The 17,797-nt window shown below is 37.5% G+C and overlaps 1 protein-coding gene across 21 annotated transcripts in view; it reads left to right on the plus strand.

Annotated features, from left to right (window-relative positions):
• The first annotated feature begins 1,436 nt into the window (after positions 1–1,436).
• syd (JNK-interacting protein syd) overlaps positions 1,437–17,797 on the plus strand; it is a 76,918-nt gene continuing 60,557 nt past the window's right edge. For 13 of the 21 annotated variants that reach the window (XR_012412660.1, XR_012412661.1, XM_073984090.1 and 10 more), the window contains exon 1: positions 1,457–2,595. Coding sequence is in view for 18 of the 21 variants with exons in the window: in XM_073984090.1 (XP_073840191.1) it covers positions 2,497–2,595 (99 nt within the window). In the remaining 3 variants the exon portion in view is untranslated. Of the gene's footprint in view, positions 2,596–17,797 lie in introns of all 21 variants that reach the window. The other 8 variants (XR_012412662.1, XM_073984094.1, XM_073984089.1 and 5 more) reach the window with 2 other exon arrangements.

Below are 17,797 nucleotides of genomic sequence, written 5' to 3' on the forward strand. Positions count from 1 at the left end.
AATTGCCGGAACGAGCATTTTTTTTCCATTTCCATTTCCCTTACGTGTCTCTTCTACAAACTGGGACTTGCCGCAAGTAAACTCGCCTAATGTAAATTGAGACTTATATGCTGTTTATATTAGAGCTTTTTAATAATAATAAAAATAATATTAGAGCTTTTTGCGGGGTTAACCTTCTTTATGAGGATTTGTTTGACGTATATGTAATGGAATTGACATTTAAAACCCAGTGGGTTTGTTAAATCCGGTTATATATAAACGGGTTATTAGATACCATTTTTAAATCTTTCCTATACATTTGTTTAAAGGGTTGTCACTTTGAATAATCGAGATTTTTTTTAATTTATCTTATATGTTTTGTGTTAGAAGGATGGGTTAAAATTAATCGAAAATAAATGTAGTTTCATATAACAGTACAATATTCAAAAATATTTAGATTTTTGTACTTTTTGTTCGGCTTTAGGTCCTCTTTTCAATAAAACAAAATTCTATTTGCTTTTATTTACTTTGTTTATTTCCAATATTTCGGACGTCTTCGACGACCATCATCAGGGAGTTTTTGGTTTTTATTCAACTAACAACAACTTTCATCCTATGTCACTGGGGTGTTGAACCAAAGTTGTTTTGTTCCACACGCCAGGCTTTATGGATATGGAACAACACAACAGATTTTTCGGTGTCGCAAGAGGATATGGAACAAATTGCCATCTGAATATCTCAAAACTATAAGAAGACGTCCGAAATATTGGAAATAAACAAAGTAAATAAAAGCAAATAGAATTTTGTTTTATTGAAAAGAGGACCTAAAGCCGAACAAAAAGTACAAAAATAATAAAATGATCAAAGGTCGACAAAAACTTAATTATAATATTTAGATTTAACTAAAAAAACTAAAAAGTTCAAAGTTGTTTTGTTCCACACGCCAGGCTTTATGGATATGGAACAACACAACAGATTTTTCGGTGTCGCAAGCGGATATGGAACAAATTGCCATCTGAATATCTCAAAACTATAAGAGGCAGAGGAAAACCGACCAACAAATCTGAAAGAGCATGGTTCAAAACTTTGTAAGGTACCTTTATCTCAAAATATCAAAAATGGCGTATGGAACACTTAAGCATGACACCGACGAATTGTCGTTAGTCTTTCTACCTATAGTGAATCTAACTATGGTAAACATTTAATCGTATGTGTGTCCTTAACTTTAATCATTTTCATTTCATTTACTTTTGTACTTTCTTCCATAAATTATGTACATACATATTCATTTGTCTTTATAATTAATAATTATTTCATAGCGATTTCATTTTGTCCTCCACTGTTCCCACTAATATTTACGCTATACGCTTACGCCGAACATATGCCACGCCGTTGTTTAGTTACTCTCAAATAAAACGCATAAATGTCATATGTCAAAATTTGATTTTTTTCTCTCTGCATTGCTCTCTTGCCCAACGACTCAGTTCTTTATTCTTCATTCATTACACACCAAGAAAATTTTCACGTCATAATACGCGTTTCGCTGGCAGAAAAAAACTTTTTTGTATAAATTTTCTTTAAAAAATCCCAGTAAAAATGAAATAAATCAATATGAAAGTGTTCTAAACACAAAATCGAAGTGATGTTTTACCAAAGTGCAATATTACTGGGTCTTGAAATACAAATTCCATAGAGAATATAGTGAAGTGTGGGTAATGGAAGTTGTCTTAATCGAATATATCTAGTCATTACAAATAATTTCCTTGTTTCTTATTCGAAACGAAAACGACCTATCTACCAACAACGACCAGCAGCAGAGGCAGCCAGAGTAAAACGAGTGAAAAAAATCTATCTTTTAGACGAGACGACTACCTTGAATTTTTAAAATACAAGCAATAACAACAAAAAAATATTTGTTAAATATTTCGTCAGCAAAACAAGAAATGATGTGTTTATGAAAATTGAAAATGACAAAAATGGAAAACAAGTATTTTCTTAATTAACGTGTAATAAAAAAGAATAGAAACAAGTGAAAAAGAGAGTGAATAATGTTGTTCAATACAAGGAAAGCGATTGTTTTCTTTTAATGGAAAAATATCCTCCTTTTTAAAAGGAAATATTGTATATAAGCAAAATCAAACCATATGCAGTAAAAAATAATAATTGTGCGGGGGAGAGCAAGAAGAAGAGACCAATAGAAGAGAGAGAAGTAACATAAAAATCACCAAGGACCAAGGGGTTGAAAACCCCCTCACTTGAACACTTGTCATATTAGTGTGCGTGTGTATGTTTAACAGTAAATGCGTGTGCTTTCATCCATTATCCTTCGTCTTTGACATCACTTCACCTCTCCTTGTTGTTGCCATCCACACTCCTTACAACAATTTTGACAAATACCCCTATTTAACTGAGAGTTTTGTCTATGATTGTTTAAACGCGTGAGAGAGGGAGAGTTTGTGTATTTTTATTGACTCTTCTTCGTTGCTGGAACAGGCGAAGCAAGGAAAACATTACAACATGGATAACGACGACACATTACTCAACAATCGTGGTCCTCAGCCTGGTGCTGAGACCGTTTATGGCACCGATGACAACAATATGGTCATGTCCGAAAAGGTAAGTTTTTTTTTTGATTATAGTATATGTTTTTTATTATTTTCTAATTTTCTTTGCTAGGAGACCGACCCTTTGTGTCGCATTATAAGTAGGTTGTCATGTGAAACATGATGATGTACCAAAACCTCTCAATGTTTTCTTTAAATGATATCATGTTATTGGGCTGGGCTATAAAAAAGCCTACATGTTTCTTTGATATAAACATAAAATTATAAAGACTATTTTGGAAATATTTGCCTTGTAGGAATATTGAGTTATGGCTTATCTTTCCTTTACCGACCCACCTCAGAAAATTATGAGAAAAATTACCACAGATAGTGCTTTTTATCCCGATTCCAACCATGTATTGATTTTGTTGCGGAAATGTAAACTTCCCAAGATATGATGGGCCTCCAAAGTTCCACAAAGGCACTAGTCTAAAATTTTGGCAAACCACCGCAGAGAAAAATATTTAATTTAAAAGAAAATTTTGTTCCCGTTCCTGAGATTTGCACCTGTCCATAGGAGAAAGTCTTAAATCCAAGTCGAAGGCCGCCTATTTAGAGAAAAATAGGTTAGGGCCTTTGTGGATCTTTTGAGGCCCATATCTCGGGAAGTATACATTTCCGCAACAAAAGCAATACATGGTTGGAATCGGGATAAAAAGCACTATCTGTGGTAATTTTATCAAAACTTTCTGCTTTGGGTCGGTAAAGGAGTTCCAAATCGACTGTACCCCGCTTTAGACCCCGAGTATGTTTGGACGACATCCGTTTCAGACAATTTTGAGCCGATTTAGCAATGACCTATCTGTCTATCTGGGGTGAGCGCAAAATAACTCTCGAACGGATTAACCGATTTGATTAAAAATTTGAGTAATAATATTTAATATATATTTAGTTCAAACTTAGTTTCAATTTGAAGATGGGCCATGTCGGTCCACTTCTTTCGGTACCTTCCCCAAAAAAGCTCAACAATTTTCGCTCAAATGGTGCGCACGATAACTCTCGAAGGGAGTAACCGATTTGGTCACAACTTTAAATAGGGTAGTATTACTTCCAGGCATAGTTGAGGTTTGAATAAGGAATAAATCGGTATACTCCTTCTTGTAGCTCCCACACAAAATTTGGAAAAAGTACACATTAACAGGTCGTCGTTTTGATTTTTTTGTTCCTCTTACAGACACTGTTCCTGAGATAATAGCCCAAAAGCTCAAAAAAAAAAAAAGCCTGCCGGCACCAACAAACCTAAGTATTATGTACGTAAGATAACCGCCGAAGGGAGAAACCGATTTGGTCGGACCAATTTTTTGGTACCTTCCACACAAAGTTCTGAATGATTGCAGTATAAGGACTCGCCTGGGATCATTTTTTAAATTTTGTATGAGATGCTACAATTTTTTCGGGAGCATGTTCATACTTCCTGAGCTATTTTCAAAAAAAATCAAAAAATCCATTTTTTTGTGCTTTGCCACCACCAATCCTTGTCCTACAGGAATTTAGGCGGATGCACCATCCCGAATGTAGTTAAACCAAAGCTACTCCTATTTGTCGTGATAGCTGATGTTCATCAGCTGTGATAGATTGGGATTGTACTCCGAGGACCACATTATTGATATCGTTGGACCACGTTCTCTAAATGGGGAAATGGGGAATTTTATTCACCATATACTGATGGAGGTGACTCTCACAGGCAAGTTCTACAATGAGAGCATGTCTTTGTGTTGCCGAATTGAAAGAATCTTCGACTCCTCATGCAGATGGTCCACTGAAGACATGAGGAGACACATGAACTTATGTTCGCGGACCAAACTGGCGCCGCATAGCATACCATAGACTCACCTATTACGTTATACATATGTGATCAACAAGGTTTCTTTGACTGCACCCCAAGTTCTGTCGGCATGGCGCTTGAGAATCTTGTACCAACATCTCAGTTTTTCGCACACTTTCTAATGTTCCCCCTAGAATTTTGGGGTGGTTAATGGTCGGGATTCTGCTAACATCAACTACTCACCTCAGCAGAAAAGAGTGTCCGTAGATTATGTGGCATGTTTGCATATTCCTCGCGTGGAAAAAGGAGTTCAGACTTTCACAAATGATATTGGGGGTTATCATGAATAGTAATTCCCCGTAAATTTTTTCACTTTCTCCCTTAAGTTGCAACGGCGGAAAAACAAAATTCACGGGGAAATTCCATTCATGATTACTCCCATTATATAGTGTACTGTGTTGCTTACGGAACCCATGCTGATGATCGGCAACTGCGTATCTGTTTCTTATGCTGAGGAGGAGTAAAGAAGCCTCAAGAGCCTTTGCTACGAGCGACAAATGCAAAAACGGTCTGTATAATTCACCTTTGCTGGCACACTTGGATTCAGTAGCGGGACCACTCTAACAGTTTTCCAAACTTCAGGAACGATGTGGGTGGTGGCTTGCGACAGGTTTAGAACTTTAGTGAGATACTCGACTCACAACTCACCCAGCTGTTTCGGCATTACCATGGAGGTTCTATCAGGACCCAGCGCTTTGAATGATTTAGCGTTCGTGATGATTGCTTCACAACATCCCATACAGGACAAGGGATACTTCTCTCATATCAATGAGTGCACCCCGATTCATATTTAGCTCAATGATATGGGACCTACTGTTTATCGCCGAGTCCGAACGGCGTGTCTTAAGACACCACTTGTGGAGAAGTTTTTCAAGGCTGAAATACTCAGGAAATGTCACCAACATTACTGAGGGGTAATTTGCCACCGTTGAAAAATGTTTGATGTTGCCTGGCCGGGGAATCGAACCACCGACCTTCTGCGTGCAAGGCGGGCGTGCATACCATTGCACCACGGTGGCAATATCATCTAATGTAAATTGTGGTGGTTCATTCTCGGCAGTAAGAGATTTGATGCGGCGTAGTGTTTTTCTCCATGTCGCTCTCGTGGTGCTCTACAAATTGTCGATTTATATAACTCTTCGGATCAGTCAGCGTAACGTCGCCAAACGTGACTGATGTTCTATCTTCCTTTTTCTCACGGTTTGAGAGTGACTTGACCGTTGCCCACAACTCACTTATTCCGACTCAGATGTTGCAACTCTTCAGATCATTTAACCACTTGTTCCACTTATGCTCCCCGACCAACCTGTTAACTTCCAGTGCCAGCTCTCCGTGTCTGGGTTTACTGGGGGTTGCTTAACGAAGCTCATCACGATTATTTGCCAATCTCGTTGCCTCCGCTGGGAAGAATATGGCGAGGGGCTGCAGCAATGATGATGTCTCGGAACGTGCTTTCTGCTACCCGAACATCAGAAGGGTTGTGCAGATCTCTAAAGCCGTGATTAGTGAACTCTCCGAAACTCGGCCAATCAGCTTTCACATGATTGGTGAAAGTACGTCCTTCAGAGGTGATGAAATCGGTCGGTCTGCTGATGGAGATAATTGTGGGGAGATAGACTGATCCAAGAAAAATGACGGGTTGCCAGGTGACGGCATTTGTCAGACCAGGTGAGACGATGGTTATGTCTGCCGAACTGTGACACTCTCCGTTAATTCTGGTAGAGACTTAGCCAGCACTATACCCATCGAGGACTGAATGCCACAACTCATGATGGGCATTAAAGTCCCACAAGACCAGACCGTTATGACCTTCCAATAGCAGGCCAATGTTGGGCCTTTAACCTGGAGTACAGCTATTTATCGGCGGGATGTTTACGTTCAACAACAGTTGTTGTTGAGCTTGGTTTCCTACACCACCGCGACCATGGTATTCTTCCGACTCATAAATTCCCCTATTTAATCGATTCTACTTCGGAGTCCATTGCAGTTAAATAAATTGAAAAGGGGATTCATTTCTTGTCTGGGGTTAAGTGCTGTGTTTGCAGTTGCGGTTGCTGTTGGGGGACAGCGGAGAGTCTCGTATTTTTAAAACGATGACTTACCGGGGGCTTTGTTCTTGCTGCATGTAGCAACATGGTCCCTGTCGAAGTCCCTCGCATAGACGAGTCCCCTGAGAACATCCCCTAGATGTACCCATTTATGATATCTATTGCATCTCACCGAAGCTTGAGAGGATGTGACAAACTGAGCACATATAAATTGATTCTGGGTTTTCCTCCGTCCCGGTGCGAACCAAAAGAATCCGGAGCGGGCAATACAAGATATGCTGCTGCCAACACAGAAAAGCGGTACAAAACTGAATGCGTCAGTGTTTCGGCCTGCGGCTGCAACTCAGTGTACCATAACGGTACCTGCTTATATCACGTCTTTTGAACAATCCAACGACAGCGGGATCTTTGTACCGGATTGGCCCGAAACCAAAAGCGTTTGGGCCATCGACTAACAACCCATCATCAAACCAATGCTGCTACCACAACAGCAACAGCTTATATTGACGGTTTTATTTTCGTTTCCCAACCGAATAAGCTGTAAATTGGACAATACTTTGGTGTATCCCCTTTAGCCAAAATTTCAGGCGAATCAGCGTAATTTGGCTCTTCGAGTTCTCAGGGACAGTATATGCTCAAATAAAATGTATTGGCATAGGTCAACCTTTATTCCAAACATCAAGAAACAAATACCTAGGCATTCCAAAAGGCTCTATATTATTCGGCAAGTTCCTACTTTCCGAAAATAGTTTACAAAATGTTTAAAATAGCCTAAATAAGTAATTTTTGGGGAAAAGGAAAGTTCCAAATGACCCCTAAGTAATGCGAAGGGAAACAATTAACACATTTTTTGTCCCCAAGTAAACGACGAGGCGTCAGTTGCGACTATTTACTCTCAAATAAAATCCATCAATTTTTATACCCTACACCACACTGTGGTAAGGGGTATTATGTCTTTGTGCATTTGTGTGTAACATACAAAAGGAAGCGAAATAGACCCATAGTCCGTCTGTCCATGTATTTTTTTCGCAACTTACAGGTCGCATTTTTTGTCCGATTCAGCTGAAAATTGGGGACTACTATTTTTTTAGCCATAGGAAGAACGCTATTGCTTTTGGTGAAAATCGGTTCAGATTTGGATATAGCTCCCATACATATTTTCGCCCGATTTCACTTATTTGCTGCACCAAACACGCTATATACGTCCGATGTTGATCAAATTTAAATGTGTGACTGAATTCGTTCTAGAAATAAGTGTGCCAAATTATATCGAAATCGGTTCAGATTTGGATATAGCTCCCATATATATTTTCGGCCGATTTCACGTATTTTCTGTGCCAAACACGCTATATATTTCCGATTTCGATAAAATTTGGAATGTGTGACTGAATTCGGTCTAGAAATAAATGCGCCAAATTATATCGGAATCGGTTCAGATTTGGATATAGCTCCCATATATATTTTCGGCCGATTTCACGTATTTGCTACACCAAACACGCTATATACGTCCGACTTGGATGAAATTTGGAATGTGTGGCTGAATTCGGTCTAGAAATAAATGTGCCAAATTATATCGAAATCGGTTCAGATTTGGATATAGCTCCCATACATATTTTCGCCTAATTTAAGATCTGGATATAGATCCGATTTATATTTTACATATTCACAGTGGTGTAGGGTATCTTATAGTCGGCCCCGCCCGACTTTGATCGTTTCCTGACTGGTTTTAAACAACAAGAAAAGAGAGGAGTTATAAACATACTAGTCTATGACTGTAAACTTGCAACTAGTACAATACCACCTACAGGTAATGCATATAGCGTCAATTGGTTACCTTCTATGACATCCCCATGTTAAAGTTTACAGTTGATTGCACTGTGAGGGGTCTAAAGTGGAACTAGTTACTGTAACCCTGAGAATCGATGAGTTTCCGATGACGAACTAGTTCATCTTGGTAAAGTGTAAGGTATGTCAACTTGGTGCAATGGTAAGCACGCCCGCCATTCACTCTAAATGATCGCGTTCGATTGCAGGGCAGACAACATCACATTTTTCACTTCTATTTAAATGTCTTAAGACACGCCGTTTGGATTTGCCGATAAAATGTAGGTTCCTTTAAAAGTAGGTATCTTTAAAAAGTCTTCTTTGTCCCTTGGACGATGTTTGTGGAATTGTGAAAAACTCCTTTCTCGGTAAGTCCTGCCTACAGTTTTGGTCCTTCGATAGTTTTATAACTTGATGATTGACAATTATTTCTAAGATGTTTAGATATCAGTAAAGTCTTCTTTATTTATCATACATCACGTACGTATGTGTGTATGTGTGTACGTATTTGTAAAATATTATTATTATGGAGCTAATTTGATTGTAAAAAAAAACACTCATACACACATACATCAATTCATCGTTCTTTGCCGCTGTCATTTATGATTATACCTATCCATTGAGGTCACTGCAGTAATGCCAAGTACAACGACCTTTAAGGTCGACTTAGAAACCGCAATAATGTAAAAGTATACATTAGACAAACTGACGTCAGATTCTATTTTTTTTTCTTCCAAACAACTATTTATCTGTAAAATGTATTATAAGCGTTGAGGTTTATCGTTATATGTGCACTGGATGTAATGTGCATCGGATAATGATGTTACTGTTCCCAAATATTACAGTGAATTAAGAAGAATATTTTGAATGAAATAACGAATGTTTATTTTATTTACCTTATCGTGGAATAAAAAATGGTCATATCACAAAACCTCTATAAGTTTTCTGCAGAAATAGGTGTCGGCAGTTATCATCATTTAATTTCTTTTCAACATAAATTGATAATATTAAAATTTATCAATTGCATGTTTATTTATATTTAAATTCTTAGTCATTACGTAAACCAAGAGATAACAAAAAATTTCCGCAGTTTGATTTTTTATACATATGTATATATGTACATATGTATCTTCCCTTTGCATTTATCATTGTTCTTGGATTTTATTTGTGAAATGTAATTCGCAAAAAAATGTGACTCAATATCAAATTGTGGTGCTAAATTAACAGTAGCAGTTGCAAGGGTGGTGGTATGCTATGAACCCACCAACTACATCCATCCATCCATTCGTCCGTCACTTTTTTAGTAGATAAATACTGAAATGAATTCGGTTGGTTTGGTTGAAAGTTGAATTTCACTCAAGCCAAACATCAACAAATAATCGCAAAAAGTTAATGAACTGTATCAGCGGCGTGAACATGTTCTTCATTTAAAATTCTTGACGACGACAAGTACTTCAGTTAGTTGGTGTTGTGGACAGAAATCAAATACGAAGACAAACGACGAGGCCAGGAACTTTAAATTAAATAAAAACTAAAGATAACGATTATTGCCTTTGAATTGTATATTAAAGGGAGGCCAGTGGTGTGACAAAAATAAAAAGTATTGTGATTTACTTTATTGCAATTTTGCATGCCATTTATTCATCACTGTGTATTCTTTTTAGATTTTCTTTAAACATTTGGCAAATAAATAAATATTTAGATCGAACAATGCCAAACCTTCTCCACTAATAAACTTGTTGTTTTAAATATTAAAACAACAAAAGGGATTAAGCCAGACTATTTTGAAAAATCAAAATTATTTAGATCGATAGTTTACATTTTCTAAGTTTGTGTTTATTATATCCAAAAATCTGAAGTATACAAAACCAAATTAACACAATCATTTACTGTAGTGAAGCGTATTTTATTTTGCTATCTATTGTCATTAAATGTCGTAAATAGAATTTCATTCAGACGGCCCGGCTAAATCGACTACAAATTGTTTGAAACGAATTTCGTCCAAACATACTTGGGGTCATTATTTCGATGAAGCACATTTTTTCACATTACTTCAAATTGTAAAGAAGACTCAAGAGAAGCAGATCGGTCAGAATCTTTCCAGAGGAAATGGTACTTCTGTAGGCCCTTTTCAGAGAAATGGGTGCTTTTATAGACCCTGTCCAGAAGAAAGGGTGCTTCTATAGACCATTTTTAGAAGAAAGAAGGCTTCTATAGAGCCTTTTCAGACGAATGTGTGATTCTATAGACCCTTTCCAGAGGAAAGGGGGCTTCTATAAACCTATTCCAGAGGAGTGCTTCTTTAGATCTTTTTCAGAAGAAAGGGTGCTTCTGTAGACTTTTTCCAGAAGATAGGGTGCTTATGTAGCCCTTTTCCTAACGAAAGGGTGCTTCTTTAGACCCTTTCCAGGGGAAAGGGTGCTTCTATAGACCCTTTCCAGAGGAAATAGGGCTTCTATATACCCCTTCCAGAGGAAATGGGCTTTTATAGACACTTTCCAGAGGAAAAAGTGCTTCTATGGACGCTTTCCGGAGGAAGGGATGCTTCTATAGACACTTTCCAGAAGAAATGGTGCTCCTATAGACCATTTTTAGACGAAAGAAGGCTTCTATAGAGCCTTTCCAGAGGAAAAGGGGCTTCTATAAACCTATTCCAGAGGAGTGCTTCTTTAGAAGAAAGGGTGTTTCTGTAGACATTTTCCAGAAGAAAGGGTGATTCTGTAGACGTTTTCCTAACGAAAGGATGCTTCTTTAGACCCTTTCCAGTGGAAAGGGTGCTTCTATAGACCCTTTTCAAAGGAAATGAGGATTCTATAGACCCTTTCCAGAGGAAATTGGGCTTCTATAGACTCTTTTCAGAGGAAAGAGGGCTTCTATAGACCCTTTGCAGAGGAAATTGGGCTTCTATAGACTCTTGGGCTTCTATAGACTCCAGAGGAAAGGTTGCATCTATATACCATTCCAGAGGAAATAGGGCTTCTATATACCCTTTCCAGAGGAAATTGGCTATTATAGACACTTTCCAGAGGAAAGGGTGCTTCTACAGACCCTTTTCAGATAAAATGAGGCTTCTATAGACCCTTTCCAGAGGAAATTGGGCTTCTATAGACTCTTTCCAGAGGAAAGAGGGCTTCTATAGACCCTCTGTGGAGGAAAGGTTGCTTCTATAGATTCTTTCTGAGGAAAGGGTGCTTCTATATGCCCTTTGCAGATGAAAGATTGCTTCTATAGACCCTAGGGGGCTTCTATAGACCCTTTCCAGAGGAAAGGGTGCTTCTATAGACACTTTCCAGTGGAAAGGGTGCTTCTATAGACCCTTTTCAGAGGAAAGGGTGGTTCTATAGACCCTTTTCAGAGGAAAGGGTGCTTCTATAGACCCTTCCAGGGGAAAGGGTGCTTCTATAGACCCTTTCCAGAGGAAAGGGTGCTTCTATAGACCCTTTCCAGAGGAAAGGGTGCTTCTATAGACCATCTTCTGAGGAAAGGGTGCTTCTATATGCCCTTTCCAGAGGAAAGGGTGCTTCTATAGACCCTTTCCAGAGGAAAGGGTGCTTCTATAGACCCTCTTCTGAGGAAAGGGTGCTTCTATATGCCCTTTCCAGATGAAAGAGTGCTTCTATATGCCCTTTCCAGATGAAAGAGTGCTTCTATAGACCCTCTTCTGAGGAAAGGGTGCTTCTATATGCCCTTTGCAGATGAAAGAGTGCTTCTATAGACCCTAGGGGGCTTCTATAGACCCTTTCCAGAGGAAAGGGTGCTTCTTTAGAACCTTTCCAGTGGAAAGGGTGCTTCTATAGACCCTTTCCAGTGGAAAGGGTGCTTCTATAGACCCTTTTCAGAGGAAAGGGTGCTTCTATAGACCCTTTTCAGAGGAAAGGGTGCTTCTATAGACCCTTTTCAGAGGAAAGGGTGCTTCTATAGCCCCTTTCCAGAGGAAAGGGTGCTTCTATAGACCTTTTCCAGATGAAAGGTTGCTTCTATAGGCCTTTTCCATAGGAATGGTGCTTCTATAGACCCTTTCCAGAGGAAAGGTGTTTCTGTAGACCCTTTCCAGAAGAAAGGTGCTTCTGTAGACCCTTTCCAGAGGAAAGGGTGCTTCTGTAGATCCCTACAAAAGGGTGCTTATATAGACTCTTTCCAGATGAAAGGGTGCTTCTATAGACCTTTTCCAGATGAAACGTTGCTTCTATAGGCCTTTTCCATAGGAATGGTGCTTCTATAGACCCTTTCCAGAGGAAAGGTCTTTCTGTAGACCCTTTCCAGAAGAAAGGTGCTTCTGTAGACCCTTTCCAGAGGAAAGGGTGCTTCTGTAGATCCCTACAAAAGGGTGCTTATATAGACTCTTTCCAGAGGAAAGGGTGCTTCTATAGAGCTTTTCCAGAGGAAAGGTTGCTTCTATAGACCCTTTCCAGAGGAAAGGGTGCTTCTATTGACCCTTTCCAGAGGAAAGGTTGCTTCTATAGACCCTTTCTAGATGCAAGGTTGCTTTTATAGACCATTTCTAGAGGAAAGGTTGCTTCTATAGACCCTTACCAGAGGAAAGGGTGCTTCTATTGACCCTTTCCAGAGGAAAGGTTGATTCTCTAAATCATTGCTAGACGTAAGGGTGCTTCTATAGTCCCTTTCCAGAGGAAAGGGTGCTTCTATAGACCCCTTGCAGTGGAAAGGGGGCTTTTATAGACAGTTTGCAGTGGAAAGGGGGCTTTTATAGACAACTAGCGGACCCGGCGAACTTCGTCTCGCTATTAAGGAATAAAATTTCATACAAAAACTCAATTTTCGATTTTTCCAATTTTCCGACTTTTCCAGAGAGATTTTCCAAAATTTTCTTCCGTAAAGACCTTCTCCTCGAAAATACGAATAACTGACAAAAAATTTTACAGAAATCAGCCTAGCCGTTCTCATTTTATGAATTACTATACATTTTTTACACCATTTTTATATATATAGATTTGCAGTGGATAGGGGGCTTTTATAGACAATTTGCAGTGGAAAGTGGGCTTCTATAGACCCTTTCCAGAGGAAAGGTTGCTTCTAAAGGCCCTTTAAAGAGGGAAGGTGCTTCTATAGACCCTTTCCAGAGGAAAGGTTGCTTCTATAGGTCCTTTATAGAGGGAAGGTGCTTCTATAGACCCTTCCCAGAGGAAAGGTTGCTTCTATAGACCTTTTCCAGAGGAAAGGTTGCTTCTATAGACCCTTTCCAGAGGAAAGGTTGCTTCTATAGGCCCCTTCCAGAGGAGTGGTGATCCTTTTCCTACAAAATGGTGCTTATATAGACCCTTTCCAGAGGAAAGACGCTTCTATAGACGCTTTGCAGAGGAAAGGGGGCTTCTATGGATCCTTTGCAGAGGAAAGGGTGTTTCTATAGTCCTTCAATTCCGTCAACCCTGTGAAGCTGTTCGAGTACATGGAGAAAGAAGATTTCTCGGTGTTGGATGATGGATGAACTAACAATATGTGTGCACGGCAATCATACATATTTGAAATTTTGTTCTGTTACAAAAATTTGTTCTGTTGTTGATAGCATTACAGTCTATATTAGAATTGTCAATTATATTCCAAACGACCGGACTTGGCAACTAAACCAATGTTTGAATCCCTTTATTTCCATAGAACAGTTCAACTGTTGGTCATTGACTTAATCCTTGGCCAAAAAAAATGGTTGCATTTATTTTGGCAAAGCCAAATTGATTCCTTTTTTCTTTGAATAACAAAAGATTTCCATGCTTATATTGGTCGATACTAGCCGACATAAAGTTAGAAGCATGTGCAGAAAAGCTATGTACATTATGGTAGCAATGACATTTTAGAAAAATAATTTTAAGAACTTCGTCTCAGGATACTTTTTGGGAGTTGAATCCTCTGCCTTTGTTGTGACCCCTATTGTTGTCAGGACATAAGACATGACTTATGTACATATATACATATTAGGCAATTAATACTTTGCATGCGAATTACGGCTTATGACACATTCACATTCACATGCCAATGACCTTGTCTTGTTTTATGATTGCTATTTCTGCAATCATAACTGTGACGCCATTCGTAATATTTTTATATGAAAAAAATACTGATTGAGTGTTTTTGTAGTAGGGTCGCCCCCACTATTGATTTCTCCACAAATTGTGGTGGCCATCCGATAACTTGTATTTCATTTTGGATTATGCTTTGATGTTTTTCTTTTGATTGTCATAGAAAAGAAATCATAACACTTTTGTGTACTTTCATCATTGACTTTGTGTTCCAGTATTGTCAGCATTTCTTTCATTTACCAAATTGAGAACGAAAAAAATTAACCCAAAAATTAGCTTTTCGATAAGACAGACCCCGCCACACTGCTTTTATTTTGCCTTGGTTTGGTTTCTAGACCAAGTACTTGTTTCCGTGTAGAAGTTAACTTGGTCACGACCACGTTTTCTTTGACAATTACGTCATTTGTGTACACACAAAAATATATTTTATATCACAAGTAATGTACATACATATAAACAAAAACCTCTTAAAGCCACAATATAAGTAAACAGGTTACTTATTTTATTGGCTACGAAACGGAAGTTAACCACAATGATGAATGAATGGAAGAAAGAAGAAATTTTAGGTAATTATTTTATTTAGAAATGAAATAATGTGTACTTCTGAGATATACGTTGTGATGTTGAGACAATTTTATTTGGGGTTTGGAACAAAACATTTTGGGAAATAATTAAATTTTTAATTCAATGAGGTTTTATTTGTTGCCTACCCAATCCTTCCTTACATGTATACTAAATCTTTTCCATGCGAATATCATTAACTGAATTATTAAAACTCAATTAAACTTTAATTTACATTTTAGGTATGACATCAATGACAATTAAATTGCACTTAAAATCTCAGTTCAGTTATAATTATTAAAAATTAATTTTTATAATGTTTATGTCATGCACAATAATTGACACCTTAAATTTCGACGAAGAAAAAAAGTAAACAAGAATCTGTTGGTTTAGCGATCTGACTATAAAAAAATAATAATAGAAGTGATGGATCTAAATGGACAATGAACATAAATTATACCATACACAATCATTCATAAAAGACACGATGTTTATACCGTCCGCTGCACAGTGTGGCCAAATTCAATATTTTGATCCAAAAATGCTAAAATATTGTTTTCAAAAATTCCCAAAATTTTGACATGAAGTGATAGAAAACTAGCTAGTTAAGAGAGAAACTTGAAAAATTCGTTGATTGCACCGTTATATTTGAGGTAACGGTTCCTATAACATGACCTTTTTCGTTAAAAAACAATACTCAAAAACGACAAGGAAATTAGTCGATTTTGTGTGGACCATATTATCACGAGTTATTGGCATTTTTAATGGTTCTTTTTGCTATCCGATAATACGAAACCTGAACTATAAAAATATGCTTAGAAACAATTTTATTTTGGTTACAGTTCTACAGTACAACCGGATTTGTTTTGGAACCGTTTTTACGCCAATATTTATACCATCAGCATTTATGCTAACGAGGGTATATCCACGTTCATAAGGGCAAAATGTGTCTCATCGAAATAATAGTTTTAGACCCCAAGTATGTTTGGACGAAATGTGTTTCATACAATTTGGAGCTGGAGCGCTCGACAACTCTCGAACGGATCAACCGATTCGGTCCAAAATTAGTTTATCGTAATATTTTGTCCAAACTTAGTTTAAGTTCCGGTACCTCCCCCACAAAAGTTTAAAAATGTTCCGAAAAATTGTGCGAACGATAACCGACTTGGTCCATACTTTGCACATCGTGAAGTTTCTACCAGACTTATATGAGGTTCCAATATGAAATTAATCGGTCCACTCCACTTATCTCCAACACAAAATTTCGGAAAAGTTCCGTTTAGGACCTGCTCTCGAATCGCATTTATTTTTGTTGTAGCAACTTGTATTCATTGCATCATACACGGTACAAGTTTCATCAGGGCAAGTCCATACTTCCTGAGAAAATAGCCTTAAAGATGCAAGAAAAACCCTACGACACCGTGTGTCGTGGTTGGAGCGCAAGATAACTCTCAAACGGATATAACGATTCGGTCCAAAATTTGGCATTCGTAATATTTTGTCCAAACTTATTTTAAGATCTAAGATAAGTCATATCGGTCCACTACGGTCCGGTACCTCCCCCACAAAATTCAAAAATGATCGAAAAAATTGCGCGCACGATAACTCTTGAAGGGATTGACCAATTTGGTCCATACTTTATACATTTTTTGATCAAATTTGAGTCTTTTTTGATCCGACTGTACGATTAAAAAGCTGGAATATAAGCTCATTGTCTGATCATTTATTGGTGATTTGTTGATTAATTTGTGACTCTTTTTCGAGTCATGTTTATAATCGTTTATGAGTCTTTAGTGAGTCATTTATGAGTCTTTTTATCAGACGAAAAAATTGAAAGAATTTTCTTTTTTATTCTTCTTTGAATCCTTTGTTTTGTTTTCTTTTCTGCTTTGTTATGACTTTTAATCATCCCGTTAGTCAACTGTTTCTTCATTCACTTTCTTCATTGTACTTGGCAAAACCTGGACATGTGTTGTCTTTGTCAATATTCATTATATCGACGCCTCCAAACAATAGTATGCTAAGTCGACTTAGCATGTTTTCAAGTTCATTACATTTTTATATTTAACCTCCTTTGACTTAAATTCTGTCAAATTTTGGTAATAATCGGACAATCCGAACAGAAGTTATAAACAAATATTTACTTAGCATAGCACTGAAGGTCAAAGAAATTTCCAAACTTTTAGAGCTTGTCCTGCAAAACTCACTGTTCAGAATTAGCAAACTATTATTTGGAGGTTTCGAACGTCCTTTAACTTAAATTTTGTCAAATTTTGGTAATGATCGGTCAATCCGAACAGAAGTTATAAGCAAATATTGACTTAGCATAGTACGGAAGTTCAAAAAAATTTCCACACTTTGAGAGCTTCTCCTGCAAAACTCACTTTTTAGACTTAGCATACTATTATTTGGAGGTGTCGATATTATACATGATGTTTATATAAAAGTTTTGTAGAAAGTGTATACGAGAATTATATACGTTATGTTTGAAAAAAAAGTCAGTGTTTAATCACCTAACTGTTCAAAATATGATCATAAGATACATAATTCTAATCACTTTTCAAATACGTGCATGACGTTTTTTGATTGAGCAATTTTTAGTCTTCAGATGATTAAAATGTGACAATAAATAAATAACAAAAAATGGTCACATTTTTAACCCCTCAATGATTTATTTGTGATTGCTACATATTTGTTGTTGTATTTTAAATTGACCTGTTTTTAATCATTACAGGGAGTCACTTTCGAGTCCCTTTCTGAATATACAAGCGACTTAATCGGTTTTTGATCACCAAAAGGACTCTAAAAAGACTCCGCAATGTGATTTTCGAAAAAAAAACAATCTTCCAAATGGTAGCTGGGAACTTTGGATCTCTAAATATTTTGTCCAAACTTAGTTTATGTTTAAATCGGTCCATCCTTGGA

Source organism: Musca autumnalis, unplaced genomic scaffold, assembly GCF_047663935.1.
Source record: "Musca autumnalis isolate F117 unplaced genomic scaffold, ASM4766393v1 scaffold_4, whole genome shotgun sequence".
Lineage (NCBI taxonomy): Eukaryota > Metazoa > Arthropoda > Insecta > Diptera > Muscidae > Musca > Musca autumnalis.